Genomic DNA, 17,677 nt, shown 5'->3' with positions numbered 1-17,677 from the left:
AAAAAAACACAACTAAATACTTTGCAGTTTCTTTCAGTTCTATTCTTTTGTCTTTAATAATATGGATAGTGCTTAGATGATGAGGTCTGTAAATGACTTTTCTTTGCACAAGTGGCATCAAAAAGAGAGGTGTATGATAAAGAAGGCGAGATCTTTCATTTTTGTGAGTTCTGTGCTATTTTCTTTACAGGTATAGCTCTTTAGATTATTTACCTCTCCAGGTTAGACAATGTGAACATATATTCAAATTCCATTATTTTCATTATTTGGTCCATCACACTACATGGAGACTTACAGAATGTACATATCAATATATATGTAAATCATCATACTGACCAGTTAAGATTTTTCACCTGAAAGGCACTTAGTGTTGGAACAGACACAGATAATTGTAGCCAAGTTTCATGGTTACAGGAATACCCAGAATATAGCTTTTGTTCAATCATTACTCACTTGGATGTTTCAGGCAAGCCAGATGACAGTTCAAGAAAGACAGATAAGTAGTTTCCTCTCACCACACCATTACCATCCTATTTAAAAATACATACATAGAATATAACCAAACAGGATAAGCCTATACTTGCTTTTTCTTCAACGCAATGACAAGTATTGATCACAATTTCAAATATTGCATATAGACAAGCACAGAATATTATTACCCTGGGCAATATGATCTCAAACTTCAGTTCACAGTGAACAACTTCTACACCCTAGACAGCATTCATTGCTACTGCATGATTATATTTCTGAAATCGTTTGTTACACAACATTGCTTGATTCCCTCCCCCCATGAAATTAATGATTGCCATGCAACTGCCATATGTGGCAACGTACTCTTTTAATAATTCTTCTAGTCTTTTTCTTTGTTTGTTGAATCAACTTCAGCTTATGCAACTGTAAGTAATTGAGAAACCCATTTCTGGCTGTTTAGTCAGTCGTTTAACTTTACTGACATCTTTATGACTCAACCCCCCCCCCCCTTTATATTGGTTGGATATGAACCTCAAACCTTACAGTTCACAGCCTTGAGATCTACAAACTAATTCACATTACTTAATTCATGATACTTACGGGATAAACTTTGAGTCTCCAGCTGAGTCCTGCAACCATGAGAGGGGGACTGTATACTGGATCAGCCTTGTGCTGTAATGCTCTATCAATTATAACAAAGTCAAATTCATTTTTTCAAACAAATACGGTACATAGGAATGCACAATTCAGTTTACATTACACATTTACAAATGCTGGAAATTTACAAAACTTTGATTAAAACTATACATTTAAACTTTATCTTTCCCAGATTTCTAATGCAGAGTAATGAAAAAATATACAATATTTGAAAGATATTGAAGAGAGAAGCAAGCATTAGAATAAGGTCTACTCAAGATTGGTTCTTGTGTATCTTATCAGGAATATTTATATATTTACAGTATCTAATCATGAATACTCACATGAAACTAGTGAGGACAAATCTGCTACTGTCATATGCTGGCACAAGTTCACTGCAGAAAAGATAAACATAAATGCAAATCAATAAACACAGGCAAAAAAAAAAAAAATCATCCTCCTTTAACTCTAATGACACTCTAATACTGACAATAGATGAAGTCGCTACTTGTCAAGTGTGAGAAGAATAGTCTTTTGAGATTCTACAGTTGAGGCAGAATAGGCTGATCAGAAATTTTCTAAAGACAAAACATACTGTCAGACTTTATATCACCACTCATGCTTGAAAGCATTAAATATTGTCAGTGATGATCCCGTATTATTAAGGACTTGCAACTGTTGTAACTTTGCCATTATGGCAACTACAATGGAAAACTTCATTCTGATTGGCTGCTGAGCCCTGTTACCATGGTAGTTGCCATTATGGCAAAGTAACAACAGTTGCAAGTCCTTTATGAAACGGACCCCAGATCAATCAAACTTTCAAATACTGTATGTGGTGATGGGTCAAACATACTTTGTCATCATGGTATGTGTCCTACATTAGAGAGAAGGATCCAATTTGACTTGAAATCTGTACCTTGTGAAGTCTGCTGGAACTGGAGCTGTGACAAAGGATGCCATCGGTTTACGATGAACCTGAGTGAAGGTCTGTAAGACATCGGCACTCTTAGCTATCAGTTCACTTTTAGAACAGGAGTTGACTTGGTGCTCCACTTCATGAAGAAGGGATTCTAGGAGCTCTGTTTCCTGCATCAGTGAGTTCTTCTGACCTACATGTAAAAATTGAAGAAACAAAGAATGCAGCACTCCATCAATTACAAAGGACAAGAGGTTGGTTGGTGAATCTTTGCTATCAACCCAATCTTGGACCAAGTGGTGTCCTTGAATTCCAAATCCTGAAAGAGAGGAACTCCGTCTTCTAAGATATGAATTCTTTTTTCCTACAATCTTTTACTATCAAATAATACTTAAATAATACTATTTGATTTTCCTCCAAAAGGAATTATAACTTTTCACCTTTGTGCGCATACCCATGAGTGTTAGTAGTTTACTCTTGAGTTGTGTTTCCAGTCTTGATATCATGAGTTCTACAGTGTTCCTGATCTCTCTTACTCTGTCATCTTTGGCACTTCTGACACTGTCTACATTACGATCCTAGAACAAGAGTTAAAATACATGAAATTTTTACATATAGTGAGTGGTATACGGTCTTAAAATAATTGAAAACTGCATGTATATCACTCAATGATTTGAATATGAATCATATTATCATGACACAGAATCTGTACTGACAACAGACAATGTCAAAATCATAGTCACATGTAATATAATACAATCTTCACTGCAAATATTATCTCAAGCATTTTTCTATTACCAAATTCATCATTGCCACTATCATCATCATCATCATCATCATCATCATCATCATCATCAACATCATCATCATCATCATCATCATCATCATCATCATCATCATCATCATCATCATCATCATCATCATCATCATCATCATCATCATCATCATCATCATCATCATCATCATCACCATCATCAACATCATCAACATCATCATCATCATCATCATCAACATCATCATCATCATTGCCATCATCATCTCCATCATCCTCATTCTCATCATCAACATCAACATCAACATCAAACCATGACTTACAATGTCTTGGTTAAGGCTTATTAATTCTCTTAATCTTCTCCTCAAGGCAAGTTGTTCTTCCTGTATCTGTGAAGCATGTTGGGCCCATATCTCATCCAGTGGCTTGAATGTATGTCCAGAATGCTGAATTAATCATGGAGATAATTAAAAAAATTATTTAGGCATCCAATGTTCTGCTGTTAAATTATACATCAAATTTACCTAAAATGTTGGAGTGCATATCCACACTACAGGAACTTCATATTATAAGACTCATTTGAAGAAATCATTGATCTCATTTGACATAAACAAATCAAAATGAATAATAAACTTTACTACAGTGGCAGCGCCATTATATTTATTAATGAACTGACACTAGTATTATACACTAATGTCTGATTGCATGTTTCATTTAATCAGTGCCCAGTGTCTAATCATAATCTCAGATGGATCAACGTCATATCATCAATTTCCATTATCTCTGATTTTATTATATGAAATAGTAATTATCTCATAAATTTTCGGGCATATGGAAAACCATTAAAAAAAAAAAAAACAAGTTTCAGCAATACTGATCTTACATTCTAAATTAGTAGTAAATCCTGGTTTTACATTCTTTAGTTGGATGAATATCTTTTCACAATAAAAGAATACGTAGGAAGATAACATCATCAGCTTGCTCATTGCATAGTATGTAAAGAAGGGTCAAACATGAAATCAATATTTGATATGAGAATTACCATTCCACCCCACAAGGCACACTGGTGACAGATGCATTTATGACAGGTCCAGCAGTATACACTCAACTTCTCATTATGCATTTCACATCTGAAAAAAGAGAAGAAAATACAAGTTAGAAAAGCCAGTATACTGAACATAATTTCTCAAATGATCATGCACAACACAGGGCCAACCTTGCCGGTATACATCTTACATAGTGGCATAATGAGGCAAAAATTTTGAGGGGGCAGGATATGGAAAATTTATAAAATGTTTTGAGCGAGCGAAGTGAGCGGGCAAAAATGTCAACATTTTGTATTACAAAAATCAAATTTTGTGACAGATTTTGACATCACATACGGTACAGAAAATGAAATATTTCACCCTTCCCTCTTTCCTTTTCTCTTTTTTTCATGGTCATAAAAAACAAGGGGGACAATCGCCCCCCCTAAGCCCCCCTCCTCCTCCATCTGTATGCCACTGATCTTACATAAATATCATAAGGTGTACATGACAGAGAATAACTGAATGGGAAAGAGTCACCAAAACTGATATCATGACAGTCAGAAGGAAACAGAGGGAAGCAACAGATAGAAATATTCAATACAAAATACACATGGAAAGGAAATGGAAATGGAAGATATCCTGAAAACAGTGTTTAACACCAAAAAGGCCAGGGAGGTGTGGGTTGAATCATCCCCCACCCCTTATATTTTTAACAGCCATTCCATTGTGCTAAATTTATGCTCAATTACTTTTTACTTTCAAGCCTTGTGCATCTTTTGAGACCAAATTTGTGATATCCGGGTATATGAAGTTGCGAAATCAAGTAACATTATAAATTGCATGTCAGACCTAAAATTGCTCCAAGACAGGATTTTGTGTACTAAGTCAATGCAAATTTGAGTTTTCTCATCTTAATCATTAAGATTTTTTTTTTTTACTTTAATCAGCCAATAATAATTGATTTAGCAGAACCATGCTTCAAAAAGTTTCTGAAAAATTCTGCAATAGATTTGGCAAAAAAGAAAGAAAAAAAAAAGGGTTGAAAAACAATGAAAGTCATCAAAAAATAGAAAACAAATAAATTGATTTTCAGCCCATTTTTTTATCAAACAGTTGTTAGGAATGCTACAAACCAAAATTTAGCATTCATTTATTTAGCGAATTAAAGCAAAAAGTATGAAGTATGCATAAATTAGCTTAATTAATTCATATGAAAAAATTATATCAGAAAAAATAAACCATACAGTCTTGTAGATGACATCACACTCTACTATTATGCCAATTTTTGCGGTGCACATGCGAATTATTCTATCATTTACATGTATGTTGTAATTGTAAAGAATGTAATTTGTAACTGTTTGTTTTGAAATTTGAAGAATAAATACCATTTTTTACTAACATATGAGATTTGCTTTAGTTGAAGTTGATCTATCCATTGCATATTTGCAACTTATATTTGCAATCAATTGCAAACAAGTTTTATCCTCCCAAGTTTATACTAAGTCTTTGAGAGAAGCAACACATTGTCTAAAAACCATGTGACTACATGCACTGTATTAAAGCAACAGTTGAGATCTCTACTCACTTGTCTTTATCAACCTCGTCCTGTTTTCCCTGGGGGGTACACAGTTGTAGAGTATCGAGTTGTTGAGTCACCTCCTCAGCCCAACGACAATTAACCAGCTCATGAAGTTGAAGGGGTGCTCTATGTTGAAACATACATTAAAGAGTACATTCAAGTTATATATGCACCCTTTAACATTAAAGGTTCTTCCATTACCTATAACTCGGCATATTCTTCAGATGCATAAAGTACAAGATTGAGGTAAATACCGTAGACCAAGCCACAACCGTTCGCAAGGTCAAATCTGGATTTACTGATGTTACCATAACTACTACTAGTACTTCTCAATACTTTTTTATACTCATACTACTAAATACCACAAATAAAAGCAACAAAATTTTATACATAGACCTCAGTTCAACTTCATCCCCCCCCCCCCCCGAAAAAAGGGGCAGAGAATATATGAAGATTCCTTTTAGTAAATTAGCATATATATCAAAATGTATGGCAAGATGAACAACACTATTAAAGGAGAATGAAACCTTTAGAACAAGATAGCTTGTGTGAAAACAGAAAAATCAAAGAAACAGATCAACGAAAGTTTGAGAAAAATCGGACAAATAATGAGGTTATGAGCATTTGAATATTGTGATCACTAATGCTATGGAGATCCTCACATTGGCAATGCGACTAAGATGTGTGATGTCACTTGTGAACAACTCTCCCCATTACTTTAGTATATATTTCACTTAAATTGCCTCTTTTATCACATCTATCAGTAGATCATGTGTTCTTTCTATAGGAGGGCATGTAATACAGATTATTAAAGAATACATCATGGATAAAGAGTTTGTATCACCATAAGAAAAAGCAAAAAGAGAAATTTTTGGGGTATTTTATAGTCCATCAAAGGGAAAGTTGTTCACATGTGACATCACACATCCTTGTCGCATTGCCAATAGGAGGATCTCCATAGCATTAGTGATTGCAATATTCAAATGCTCATAACTTTCTCATTGTCTGTCCGATTTTTCTCAAACTTTCATTGATCTGTTTCTTTGATTTTTCTGTTTCGACACAAGCCTACTTATTCCAAAGGTTTCATTCCCCTTTAAGCATAATAAACGTATAAAGTAATAATAACACACAAAAGTATTATGCCTTATTTACATCTGAGAGAAAAACATCATGAACATGTGCTTATACATTCCAAAGTGAACAAAGCAGAAGCTGTAAAGCTTCCCCAAGTTCTACTGTAAAGCTACATGTACATGTATGCAAAGCTCAGTACAAATAATTAATGACAGCTAAATGTCAAACTTCACTGCTTATAATCACCTGCAATGGGGACACTGGGGCCTTTGCTCCGTTAGCCATCTCTGTACATAAGGAAATGAGGAGGCAATAAAAAGAGACATGCATGTACAGTTTAGTATGTTAAAGAGTGTCAAGATGCTACACTATCTAAATCTACACTCTCACATGATGCTACCCATGCTACATACATGTACATCACATACAGAGTAGGTAAATTTAAATGAAGTTCAAAATAACAAATTTGAATCATTAAAGCACTTGGACCACAAACAAGTGGAACGCCTCTGGCAGTCTCGCCTGCATTACACGATTTAATATAGCAGCAGTGCTAACTTTGAAAACTACTATAAAATATTCATTCACAAAAACACCATTCATATAATGACATACATGTAATACCACGTTCATCGACCATAGATGACATTTGAACGGTGACTTAAGACTTGTCAACTACACCCATGTCCACATTTCATTCACTCTATCCATAAACTTTCAAAGTTATGATGGCAATTCAACAATTACCCCAACATGGCCTACGTTTATTGACCTTAACTGACCTTTGACCTTGGTTTTGTGACCTGAAACTCACAGGGGATGTTCAGTGATACTTGATTACTCTTATATCCCAAGTTTTATGAAATAGATCCATAAACTTCAGAGTTAGGATGGTAATTTAACAAAGACCCCCAACACGGCCAAAGTTCATTGACCTTAAATGACCATTGACCATGGTCATGTGACCTGAAACTCGCACAGAATATTCAGTGGTACTTGATTAACCTAATGTCCAAGTTTCATGAACTAGATCCATAAATTTTCAAAGTTATGAAGGTAATTCAACAAATACCCCCAACTTGACCAAAGTTCATTGACCCTAAATGACCTTTGACCTTGGTCATGTGACCTGAAACTGGTGCAGGATGTTCACTAATACTTGATTAACCTTAAGGCCAAGTTTCATGAACTAGGTCCATATACTTTTTTTAAGTTATGATGTCATTTCAAAAACTTAACCTTCGGTTAAGATTTTGAAAATAATTCTCCCAACATGGTCTAAGTTCATTGACCCTAGATGACCTTTGACCTTAGTCATGTGACCTGAAACTCAGGCAGGATGTTCAGTAATACTTGATTAACCTTATGTCCAAGTTTCATGAACTAGGTCCATATACTTTCTAAGTTATGATGCCATTTCAAAAACTTAACCTTAGGTTAAGATTTGATGTTGACGCCGCCGCCGTCGTCGGAAAAGCGGCGCCTATAAGTCTCGCTCTGCTATGCAGGCGAGACAATAAAAACCTGTCATAGAGAGCTTATTGATATTGGAAGCTGTATGAAAGCCATACATGTAAAGGAAAGATCTGATCTAATGCTTAAGAAGTTTGCAATTAATACACTCTGAACTTAATTCAAGACCTACATGTAGGATACATGTAGGTAACTTGAGGTCATGTTTGGCAATAAGCCAGTTCGTAGTTCCATTCTGCGCATGATCAGAAGATTCTGTGCATGATCAGAGAAAGGTCATTGGTACTAAAGTGACGTGGTAGTTTAAAATCTAATGAGATAAGCACTTAATTTGATGTCCTGATTATTCATATATTCTTTTGAATTGTGTTTTTCATTCACATCCACAAAGAACAACAATGCGTCCACTGTGACGAACGACTGGTCTTTCACAGCTTGTCAAGTACATTGTACAGCATGCTATAATATGCATTCAAAGTAGAAATACAACAAATACCTTCATGGAGTGTTCACTGGTGTGCTATTCTAGTCACCTGGTCTATTCAATTTCTTCATCCTGCTATGTATTAAAGGCATGCATACGTAATATCTTGCTTTGAAATCTGCCTATCATAATGAAATAAATGACAGGCCATTTGACCAAATTTGTCAATGAAGTAACTACGAAATGGTCTATTATCACACACAGCACACTACCAATAAACAGTAAATGAACACTCATAACACATTTTTAATTTCACTTGAAAACTTTGATGTATACCTATTGTAAAAATTTAGTCAACTTAGGAAAAAAAATCATTACAATGTAATTGATTCAAACTTTCAAAGTACAAACCTCATACAATGTATATCAGTTTTAGCCACTTAATTTTTCAATCCATCAATAACATTTCATATTTTGTGAAAAAATCAAGAAATATATGTCATAATTTTTCTACTTGAATGTCAAATAAAAGTAGAAATAAATCTGATTTGGGAGGGGAATAGTATTTTAGTCTTACCCTTATACAGGAATAGCAGCAGAGCTTTGAACAGTGCGGGCACAGCCGGGCATCCCGGAGCTTCTCCATACAAATAAAACATCTGAATACCTCAGCCAGGCTCTGTAGAACATTGAAAGAAAATGTACGACACATGACTGAAATATGTAAATGCCCATGTATACATGTATGTACAACATAAGTACATCAAAACAACTTCATCACTCAGGTTTAATAGTAATGGGATGGATGGACAGATGGATGGATGGAGTTCCAGAACACATACATTGTAGGCCCGTATTATGAACTCATGTTAATTTCAATCTCTGGTCTGAAGTTGTGGTTTAGCAATGGAGAGCCAACTGTGACACCAATCTCTTCATAAATTCAATCTATCAAACTCATTAACACTCAATACATTATTCTGTCAGTAAATAATCATTACTTTCTTAACCATTATGAATGAGAAAGGACCAAAGTCAACATAAGAAACAGATAATGTAAACACACTTTATTAAATTTGTGGCTTGCCATAATTTTAGCACAGAGTTAGACCATGGTCAAAGTAAACCAGACCTCGGAATATGGGCCATAGTGTCTACATAATATCTCCAGTGTGCAAAGGCATGAAAAGGTGAACTGTTCAAATAATAGTGTTTGTTTTGTATTCTCAAACTATAAAAAAAGAGAAAATCTTAATAAGCAAACAGATCTATCTTTGTGTTATGAATTCCACAAACTTAAACTCAACTAACACTCAAGACTAAAAAAGAATAGATCACAGGCAAGTGATTTCACTGGTCTCTAAAAGGACCAGTCCTCTAATCATCAAAAAATCAATTACTTGATACGTGGTCATGGTTAACATGTTGCTATTGTTGATGGTGGTGAGATTATTGTTTACTTGAGAGATCTTCATTGACAGATCTGTGCTGTCATAGCATGCATTGTCGAGTGATGACACATCCAAAGGAAACTTCATAGGATTACAAAATAAAGAAAAAAAAAGCACCCAGGGCATAACATGTAGATAGACAAACATCATTCTACACATGTACACATAAAATGTTGAGTATGCAAGCTGAGTACATACTACATTTTTTACATGTACAAAAATATTATGGTACATATACATGTAGGAATGTACAATTCGGCTTTCACATGAAAGTAGGATTAAATGTACACTGGAATGTTCTTGTTTGTTATCATTCATCAACATTGTGTATTCTGAAGAAAAAAATATGATTGATATAATCTGTCCAGTAAATTTACTCTGTGTATGCACAAGTGCAGACATACATGTATTGTAAGTATAGTGCTTTTGAATATTGTTCAATGTATGTATAAAGGCCAATATTCTCGAAAGAAGTTTTAATTGTACAATGGCACATGGACTATGCAGATTTTGTGTATAAGTATGCTTTTTTCATCATATAACCTAAGATTAAGAATAGTTCAATTATAAATGTGTGCTTTTGGCAAAGGGCGCTAATACATTCAGGCTTTCATGAAGCTTGATAATACAAGATACTGTATGTATCTATACTAGCCATGGGCCAAAGCCTCTCTTAAATTTTGGGAAATCTATCAAAGTGCATGCCCCATTGCCACTATTTCAATTACTAGTTTATGGTGTACGAATGTGTGTGTCCTGAAATGGTATGGAGTGATGTACATTGCTATATCCAAGTGCTCAAAGCCGTTAACAGGGCTCGACACTAGCGCCGGTCCGACGGTCCCCGACCGGTAAAAATCGCTGTCGGGCCAGGAGATTTTCAGAAATAGGAAGATTTACTGGTCCGACATGACCAGTAAAAATATCATTGTCGGGCCAGTAATTTTTCCAAAAATAGCAAGATTTATGGGTCCAACATGACCAGTAATAAAAACCATTGTTGGGCCAATAACTTTTCCAGAAATCGTCAAATTCACTGCAAACCATTTCCCCCCGTTAAATTATGACATTCACACACAGAATACACACAGAACGAATCGCACGTAAGTGTTACTAGAGAGTACCATACATACACTGTACGTGTACGTAGCCAGCCACACAACCCACGTGGTAAATTCTCTACTGGCTGCACGAACGAAGCTTGGCTAAACTCTGGCAGAAATCTCTCACAGAACTGTCAAAATTCACGGTTCACACTCATGAAAGGCTCTTATAATGTCCATATTTCCTAAAAATTGGAGTAACTCTGTCATTTGTAAGCAGTAAAAGGAGAAATTTCACTTCTGTTTTAGTTCTAACAGATCGGGTTTCGAGTGATATCGTCTGATTACATGATAGCCCCACATATGCATTTATGTGTGTGTTGATACACTTGGTTTCTGACTTTCTTTCGTAGCTATTTTAATTGAGCCAAAAAGAAACTGATAATTTTTTTATGATGATAATTTTAACTTTCTTCCTCTGTCTTCTTTCCTTCTTTCTTTTCAATCTTTCTTTGTTTCTTCCCTCTCTTCTTTCATTTTTTTGTTACTGTCTTTTTTAATTTCCCTTTTTTTTTCTTTAATTCGTTCTTTCATTCTTTCTATCCTTTAAAAAAATATTTTTTCTCTATTTCTTTTTTCTCTTTCTTTCTTTCTTTCTTTTTTTTTAAATTTCTTTCTTTCTTTAATTCTTGAGTCCATCCATCCTATATTTATCTCTTCTCTTCTTTCTTTCTTTCCTTCCTTCTTTTTACCCGCTTCTTTCCTTCATTCTTTCCTTCATTCTTTTACTTTCTTTGTTTCTTTCTTCCTTCCATCCATCATTTCTCTAACCTTAATTTTTTTTCAATTCCTTCTTTCAGCCCTTTCTCTCTTTCATTCATTCGTTCCTTTCTTCTATCTGTCTTGTTCTTTCCTTTTTCCCTTTGTTCAATCTATATCCTTTTACCTTTTCCTGCCTTTTCTTTCTTTCCTTTTTTGACTGCTTGCTTCCTTTCTCTTTCTTCTTACATTCCTTCCTTTCTTTGTCTCTCAGTCTTTCTTTTTTTTCTTCCTTTTATCTATTCTTTTACCTTTTCTTTTTTTATAGTGCTTCCTTCCTTCCCTTCCTTCTTTATAAATTTCTTTCCTTCTATCTATCATTTTACTTTTCCTTTATTTCGTCCTTTCTTCCTTCTTTCAATCCTTCCTTCTTTTATTTCTTTCTTTTTTCCTTCTTTCCATTGGCTCCTTTTACCCTTTCCTTTTTATTGCTTCTTTCTTTCCTTTACTACTTTCTGTCTTTTGTTCTTTCTTTATTGCTTGCTTCATTTCTTTCCTTCATTCCTTTATTTCTTTTTTCTTTTGTTCTTTCTTTCTTATTTTTGTTCTATCTTTATTCCTTCCTTCCTTTCCTTCTTTCTTTTCTTTTCCTTCCTTCACATCTATCCTTTCTTTACCTTTTTTTTTTTTTTTCTTCCTTTCTTCATTCCTTCCTTTGTTTTATTCTTTCTTTCCTTTCTTTCTTCTTTTTTCTTTCTTTCTTTCTTTCTTTGTTTCTGTCTTGCTTTCTTTTTGTCCTCCATTCCTTCATTTTATGGGGGGGGGGGGGGGTAACAAAAGGGTTAAAAAAATAAACTTGTGCCTTTTTTTAATTTTTTTCTTAATTTTTTGGGACCAGTAGATTTTAGGTTCGGACCAGTAAAAAATTGAAAAACTGGGTATCTACTGGTCCGACATGAATAGGTTGGACCAGTAGAAAAAATGGGTTAGTGTGGAGCCCTGCCGTTAAACAAAAATAATTACCAAGAAAGGACAATAGGTGTCAAATTTCAATTCTAATGGCTGAATACATGTAACTGCTGAAAAAAAAACCAATGACCAAACTACACTTTTATAATATTGGAATGCTAAATGATACTTGTGTACTATTGACATTTACTTTTTTCTTTCTTCCGTCACATTTTTGTAATCTTTTTATTTCTTCCTTATTTTTTTCTTTCATTCTTTCGTCTTTATATGTGCTTTTCCTTTTTCCCCTTTTTCTTTCTTTTTTCCTTCCCTTAATATTATTTTTTCCCCTTATTTCTTTTTTCTTTTCTTTTTTTTACTTTTTATTTTTGGGTTCTTTTTTTTCTTTTTTCATTCATTCGTTTGTTCTTTCTTTCATTTTTTTTTCAATTTCTGCTTCCCGACACTCTTGTGTCTTATTTACTTTCTTTTTTGTGTTTTATTCTTTAATCGCTCATTCTTTTTCGTTCATTCTTTATTTACTCTCTTTCTTTACTTTCCTCTCTGTGTCTTTCTTCTATCAATTAAAAAAAAATCTTTTTCTTTATTCTTTCCATTAATGTTTTTTGTTTTCTTTTTTTATTCATTCTTCACTTTTCTTGACTTTTTATTTTCCCTTTTCGTTCCTTTTCTTTATTTGAATTTACCTTTCTTTCTTTTTATCTTTCTGTAATCTTTATTTTTGCTTTAATTTTCCTTTCATTTTTTCTCTCTCATCGTTATTTCTTTGTTTCATTTTCCTTTTCCTCTCTTCCTTCACTTTTTACATTTTTTTATTCTTTCGTTTTCTCTTTCTTTCACACTGTCTTTTTTTTCAAAATTTTTTCTTTTTCGCTTCTTCATTACTTCATTTTATCCTTTTTTAATCTTTTTCATTTTTTCCTTTTACTCTTTTCCTTTAAGTTTCTTTCTTTTCTTTCTTTATTTTTTCTTCCTCACTTTATCATTGATAATCGTTCTATTTCTTTTTCCTTATTTTTATTATTTTTTTTTCTTAAGTCCTTTTTGATTGCTTACTTTCGTTTACTCTTTATTTCTTTCATTATTTTCTGCTTTGTTCCTTTCATCTTTTTTTTTTAATTTCTGCTTCATTCTGACACCTTTCTGTCTACTTACTGTCTTTCTTCATATTTTATTCTTTATTCGTACCTGCTTTATTTACTTTTTTTCTTTCTTTATTTTGTGCACGTGTCTCGAAATAATAATCAGTCATTGCGTATAAAATGCCTATTTCGCGCAATGCGCCAGAAACAGTGTACGCACAGAGCCCATGATATTCTCTTGACATAAGGAACGCTTCTATTGGTTAAACTGCCAATATAAAGCGCATTTTGATTGGTAATATCCTAAAAATGGGCGTGTTGAAGATAAGAAGGAGGCAGTCCTTACAAAGATAAGAACGCGTTAAGAAGATTTTCAGAATACCGATTTGCAATGATTTTAGTGTCTTCTTATCTCAATGAGATAAGATAAAAGATAAGAACAAAGATAAGAACGTTTTCAGAATACCACCCCTTATGTATAAGTTTCATGAACTAGGTCCATATATTTTCTAAGTTATGATGACATTTCAAAAACTTAACCTTAGGTTAAGATTTTGATGTTGATTCCCCCAACATGGTCTAAGTTCATTGACCCTAAATGACCTTTGACCTTGGTCATGTGACATGAAACTCAGGCAGGATGTTCAGTAATACTTGATTAACCTTATGGCCAAGTTTCATGAACTAGGTCCATATACTTTCTAAGTTATGCTGTCATTTCAAAAACTTAACCTCAGGTTAAGATTTGGTGTTGACGCCGCCGCCGCTAACTTTTGTTAGGCAAATGAACTACGCCCTAAAACCTCCGAAGGCGTCGTGTACTGTAGGCCTATTAATTTTGGCCATTACGTTTTAATGGTTTGGATGGAGCTGACGGGATTTGTTTCGATTTGTTTTTGCCTTAGGGGCAATTTCAACTTCATCGTTTTTATCATTTTGCTATGATTTAGCAGACACATAATGATTTTGTTTTATCGACGAGTTTATCATATTTTATGCTGCTATGTCATGAAGGAGTTTTAGATGATTTCTATGATGTATTTCTTAACCCACATACGTGGTAAGTCAAAATCACTTCCTACTAGGGTTTTTCAAGAATCTTTAAAATTAAGACGGAAATTTGCACAAAATAAGGTCTTAAGTTAATTGCAGATTATATGAACCTTATTTAATGTTGAATTTTGCAAATTAAAACAATTTAAAAGATTTTCGATATTACGTCCATTTAATGGGTTTGTTTACATACTATAACTGAACATGGTTGCATGTTTGACAATTATGAAGTTTATCTATAAGGGATTGGCATAATTAATTTGTAATGTATTTGTAAGATTAAACGTATTTTGAAAGGTTACTTTATGGATACCTTGAAATGAATTTCCACCAATTAAACGTGGACACTTGACACGACTAATTATGCAAAACTAATTAATGAATCAATTGCGTGATTAGATCAATGTATTAGAAGTGTGGTTCCATGTTTATTATTTATTGTAGGGTTTTTCGTACCGAGATTCTAAAGGCAGAGCTGTATCAACAGTGAGTACTGAGGGTGCTTACGGGAACTCCGGATGGGACAGAAGTCTCGGGAATCGTCCTCCAGTGTGACGTCATAGTGATGAGTAATCGATGTTCGGATTCTCCACTGATCGCGATAAACTCGTTACATGTAGTTCTCTTCAATGGGCCCCAACGAAATGATAACAGCTAAGGACTTTATATTATTCGAATTGAAATTCCATTATGAATTTATTCTTTGATGCTATGCCATATTATTCACAGAAGTGAACGTATTGAATTTACTTATGATTAAAGATATTTCATTTGATTTGTAATTCCAATCCATTTTCTATATCGTGATTTGTTGTGTAAACAGTACCTAGGCAATTATCTTTTCTCTAGAGTTTTTTTGTCCTTTGCTTTTGCACTGGGCCTGTGACAACCACCCTAGTTTTGGCAATATTACATGTACATGTAGACCTAATAAAAGGTCATGTTTTCTATAGGCAGGCAATGTTACGCACACTTTAAATGCTTCTTTTCTCAAAAACAAGCATTTAAACTTGCAAATTTAGCATTTTAAAAAGTTTTCTTGCATAAAACTACACAACCTATACATGTAAGTGCACCGACTCCTATAAAAAGAAGGAAAAAAATACACAGGGGCTCGGGTCAATTGTGCCCCCTGTAATATTCCCATTCACTGTAATAATGAAGCTTTTCAATGTTCTGGAGTTACGGTAGGCAGTACGTTGTCAAAAGTAGCTCCTCAAAAATATTGCCTGTCATTGGGATGGATAACCAATTGCGTCAGTACTTTAATTCTTAGTATTTTTGTATTTTAATGTTATAAAAAATACCAAAAATACCACTTGAAAACTGACTTTTACCATACCTAATCTATCCACCTGCTCCACCACCCCTACCTCATTGTATATTTTCTGCTGCCATCATCATCATCTTGACCATTCCTTTCAGTATTTTGAATACCATAATGGCATATCCTCTCCTTCTGCAGTACAAGGAATGAAAGTCAAATATTTTTATATCTTTGTAGGGGAGTTCTTTAATCTCCTGCACCATCTTAGTTGCTCTTTTCTGGTCTTTTCCAATTTTATCTGCATCAACCTTCCAATGAGTGTTCCACAAGATGTTGCCATACTCTAGGTGCAGTCAAACCAATTTCTTGAACAAAATTGGTAGGGTCGTTGTGTCCAGTTTAGTGCAAGTCCGTCTGATAATACCAAGGAGCTGATAAGCTTTGCTTACTTCCATAGATACATGCTCATAAAATTTGAGTTCTGAGTCAATCAATACTCCCAGGTCCTTTTCTCGGGTGAATGAGGCAACTTCATCTCCATCCATGTGGTATAGATCCTTCTTGTTGTTTCTCCCAAGGTGAAGAACTGTACATGTATGTACTGGTACTTATTCTGGTTTAAACGAAGTTGCCACTTCTCAGCCCATATAGTAAGTTTAGACAGGTCTGCTTGTAAGGCCAGGGATTCTTCATCATTCCCTACTGCTCAGTACAGCTTAGTATCATCCGCAAAGAGTAAAATCCTGTCCAGAGTTTATGTCATTGGGTAAGTCAATAATAAAATATGACAAATAGGATGGGCCCGAGGATACTCCCTTGCAGTATGCCACTCTTAACATTTGGAAGATGATGTCACTCCATTTGTAGCCACTGTTTGCTTTCCACCTTTTTGCCATTTTTAGTTTAAGCATTTAAAGGGGAAGTAAACCCTGACAAAAAGTTTGTTGAAATTATACCAGAAGACCAGGCCTGCAGAATACTAAAAAATATTGGTGAAGGTAAGGTTTGAGAAAAATCCAGCAAAGATGAAGACAATTAAAATTTATAATAAATAAGTTTTTGATTTGTAATGTCGTGAATGAGCAGCTGCCCCATACATATACAGTACAATGTATGTTTAGAATATTTTTTAAAAATGCATGAATTGCAATATTTTTAATGGTCCATGATGACTAACATATTTTTTTTCTTTCAGGAGTGGGGGTGAAATGATTTGTCTTGGGATATACTGAAGGAACAATAAAAACCAATTTCAATTTTTTGAGAAAATAATATTTTATTGATGTTTTTAATTTATGATACATGGAAGCTTGCATATGACATCAAAAATCAAAATATTAAAATGCTAATAACTTTTTAACCTTTGATGGATTTTCCACAAACCTTCGCCAATAATTTCATCATTTATTCTGCTATTTCAAAACTTTTTGCCAGGATGAACTTCCCCTTTTCAGGGCCAATCCACCCCAATAAAAAATTTGAATAAAAGGAGAAAAATAAAACTCGCATTTAATACAGTGACAATTTCTATCAAACTTACATGTAAAATAGAAAAGTTATGACATTTGTAAAAGCATTTGTATTACCACTTTCAGTTAATTAACTGAAAATGGTAACATGGACGTGACTGGCTGGCACGTTTGTAATCCTGTATTTAAACATGATGGCGAACGG

The 17,677-nt window shown here is 34.1% G+C and overlaps 1 protein-coding gene across 8 annotated transcripts in view; it reads right to left on the bottom strand.

Annotated features, from left to right (window-relative positions):
• The window catches only part of LOC129254955 (E3 ubiquitin-protein ligase TRIM37-like), a 34,444-nt gene that overhangs the window by 14,985 nt on the left and 1,782 nt on the right, over window positions 1-17,677 (bottom strand). For 4 of the 8 annotated variants that reach the window (XR_010295342.1, XR_010295335.1, XM_064107900.1 and 1 more), the window contains exons 2-11: window positions 8,957-9,058; window positions 6,729-6,769; window positions 5,412-5,531; window positions 3,841-3,928; window positions 3,122-3,244; window positions 2,481-2,604; window positions 2,027-2,219; window positions 1,452-1,502; window positions 1,072-1,153; window positions 454-530 (exon numbers count right to left, since the gene is read on the bottom strand). Coding sequence is in view for 4 of the 8 variants with exons in the window: in XM_064107900.1 (XP_063963970.1) it covers window positions 454-530; window positions 1,072-1,153; window positions 1,452-1,502; window positions 2,027-2,219; window positions 2,481-2,604; window positions 3,122-3,244; window positions 3,841-3,928; window positions 5,412-5,531; window positions 6,729-6,769; window positions 8,957-9,058 (1,001 nt within the window). In the remaining 4 variants the exon portion in view is untranslated. Of the gene's footprint in view, window positions 1-453; window positions 531-1,071; window positions 1,154-1,451; window positions 1,503-2,026; window positions 2,220-2,480; window positions 2,605-3,121; window positions 3,245-3,840; window positions 3,929-5,411; window positions 5,532-6,728; window positions 6,770-8,956; window positions 9,118-17,677 lie in introns of those variants that run through there. The other 4 variants (XR_010295333.1, XR_010295338.1, XM_064107893.1 and 1 more) reach the window with 1 other exon arrangement.

This window comes from Lytechinus pictus, chromosome 2 (assembly GCF_037042905.1).
Source record: "Lytechinus pictus isolate F3 Inbred chromosome 2, Lp3.0, whole genome shotgun sequence".
NCBI lineage: Eukaryota > Metazoa > Echinodermata > Echinoidea > Temnopleuroida > Toxopneustidae > Lytechinus > Lytechinus pictus.
This window is presented reverse-complemented; position numbering and strand designations above follow the sequence as displayed.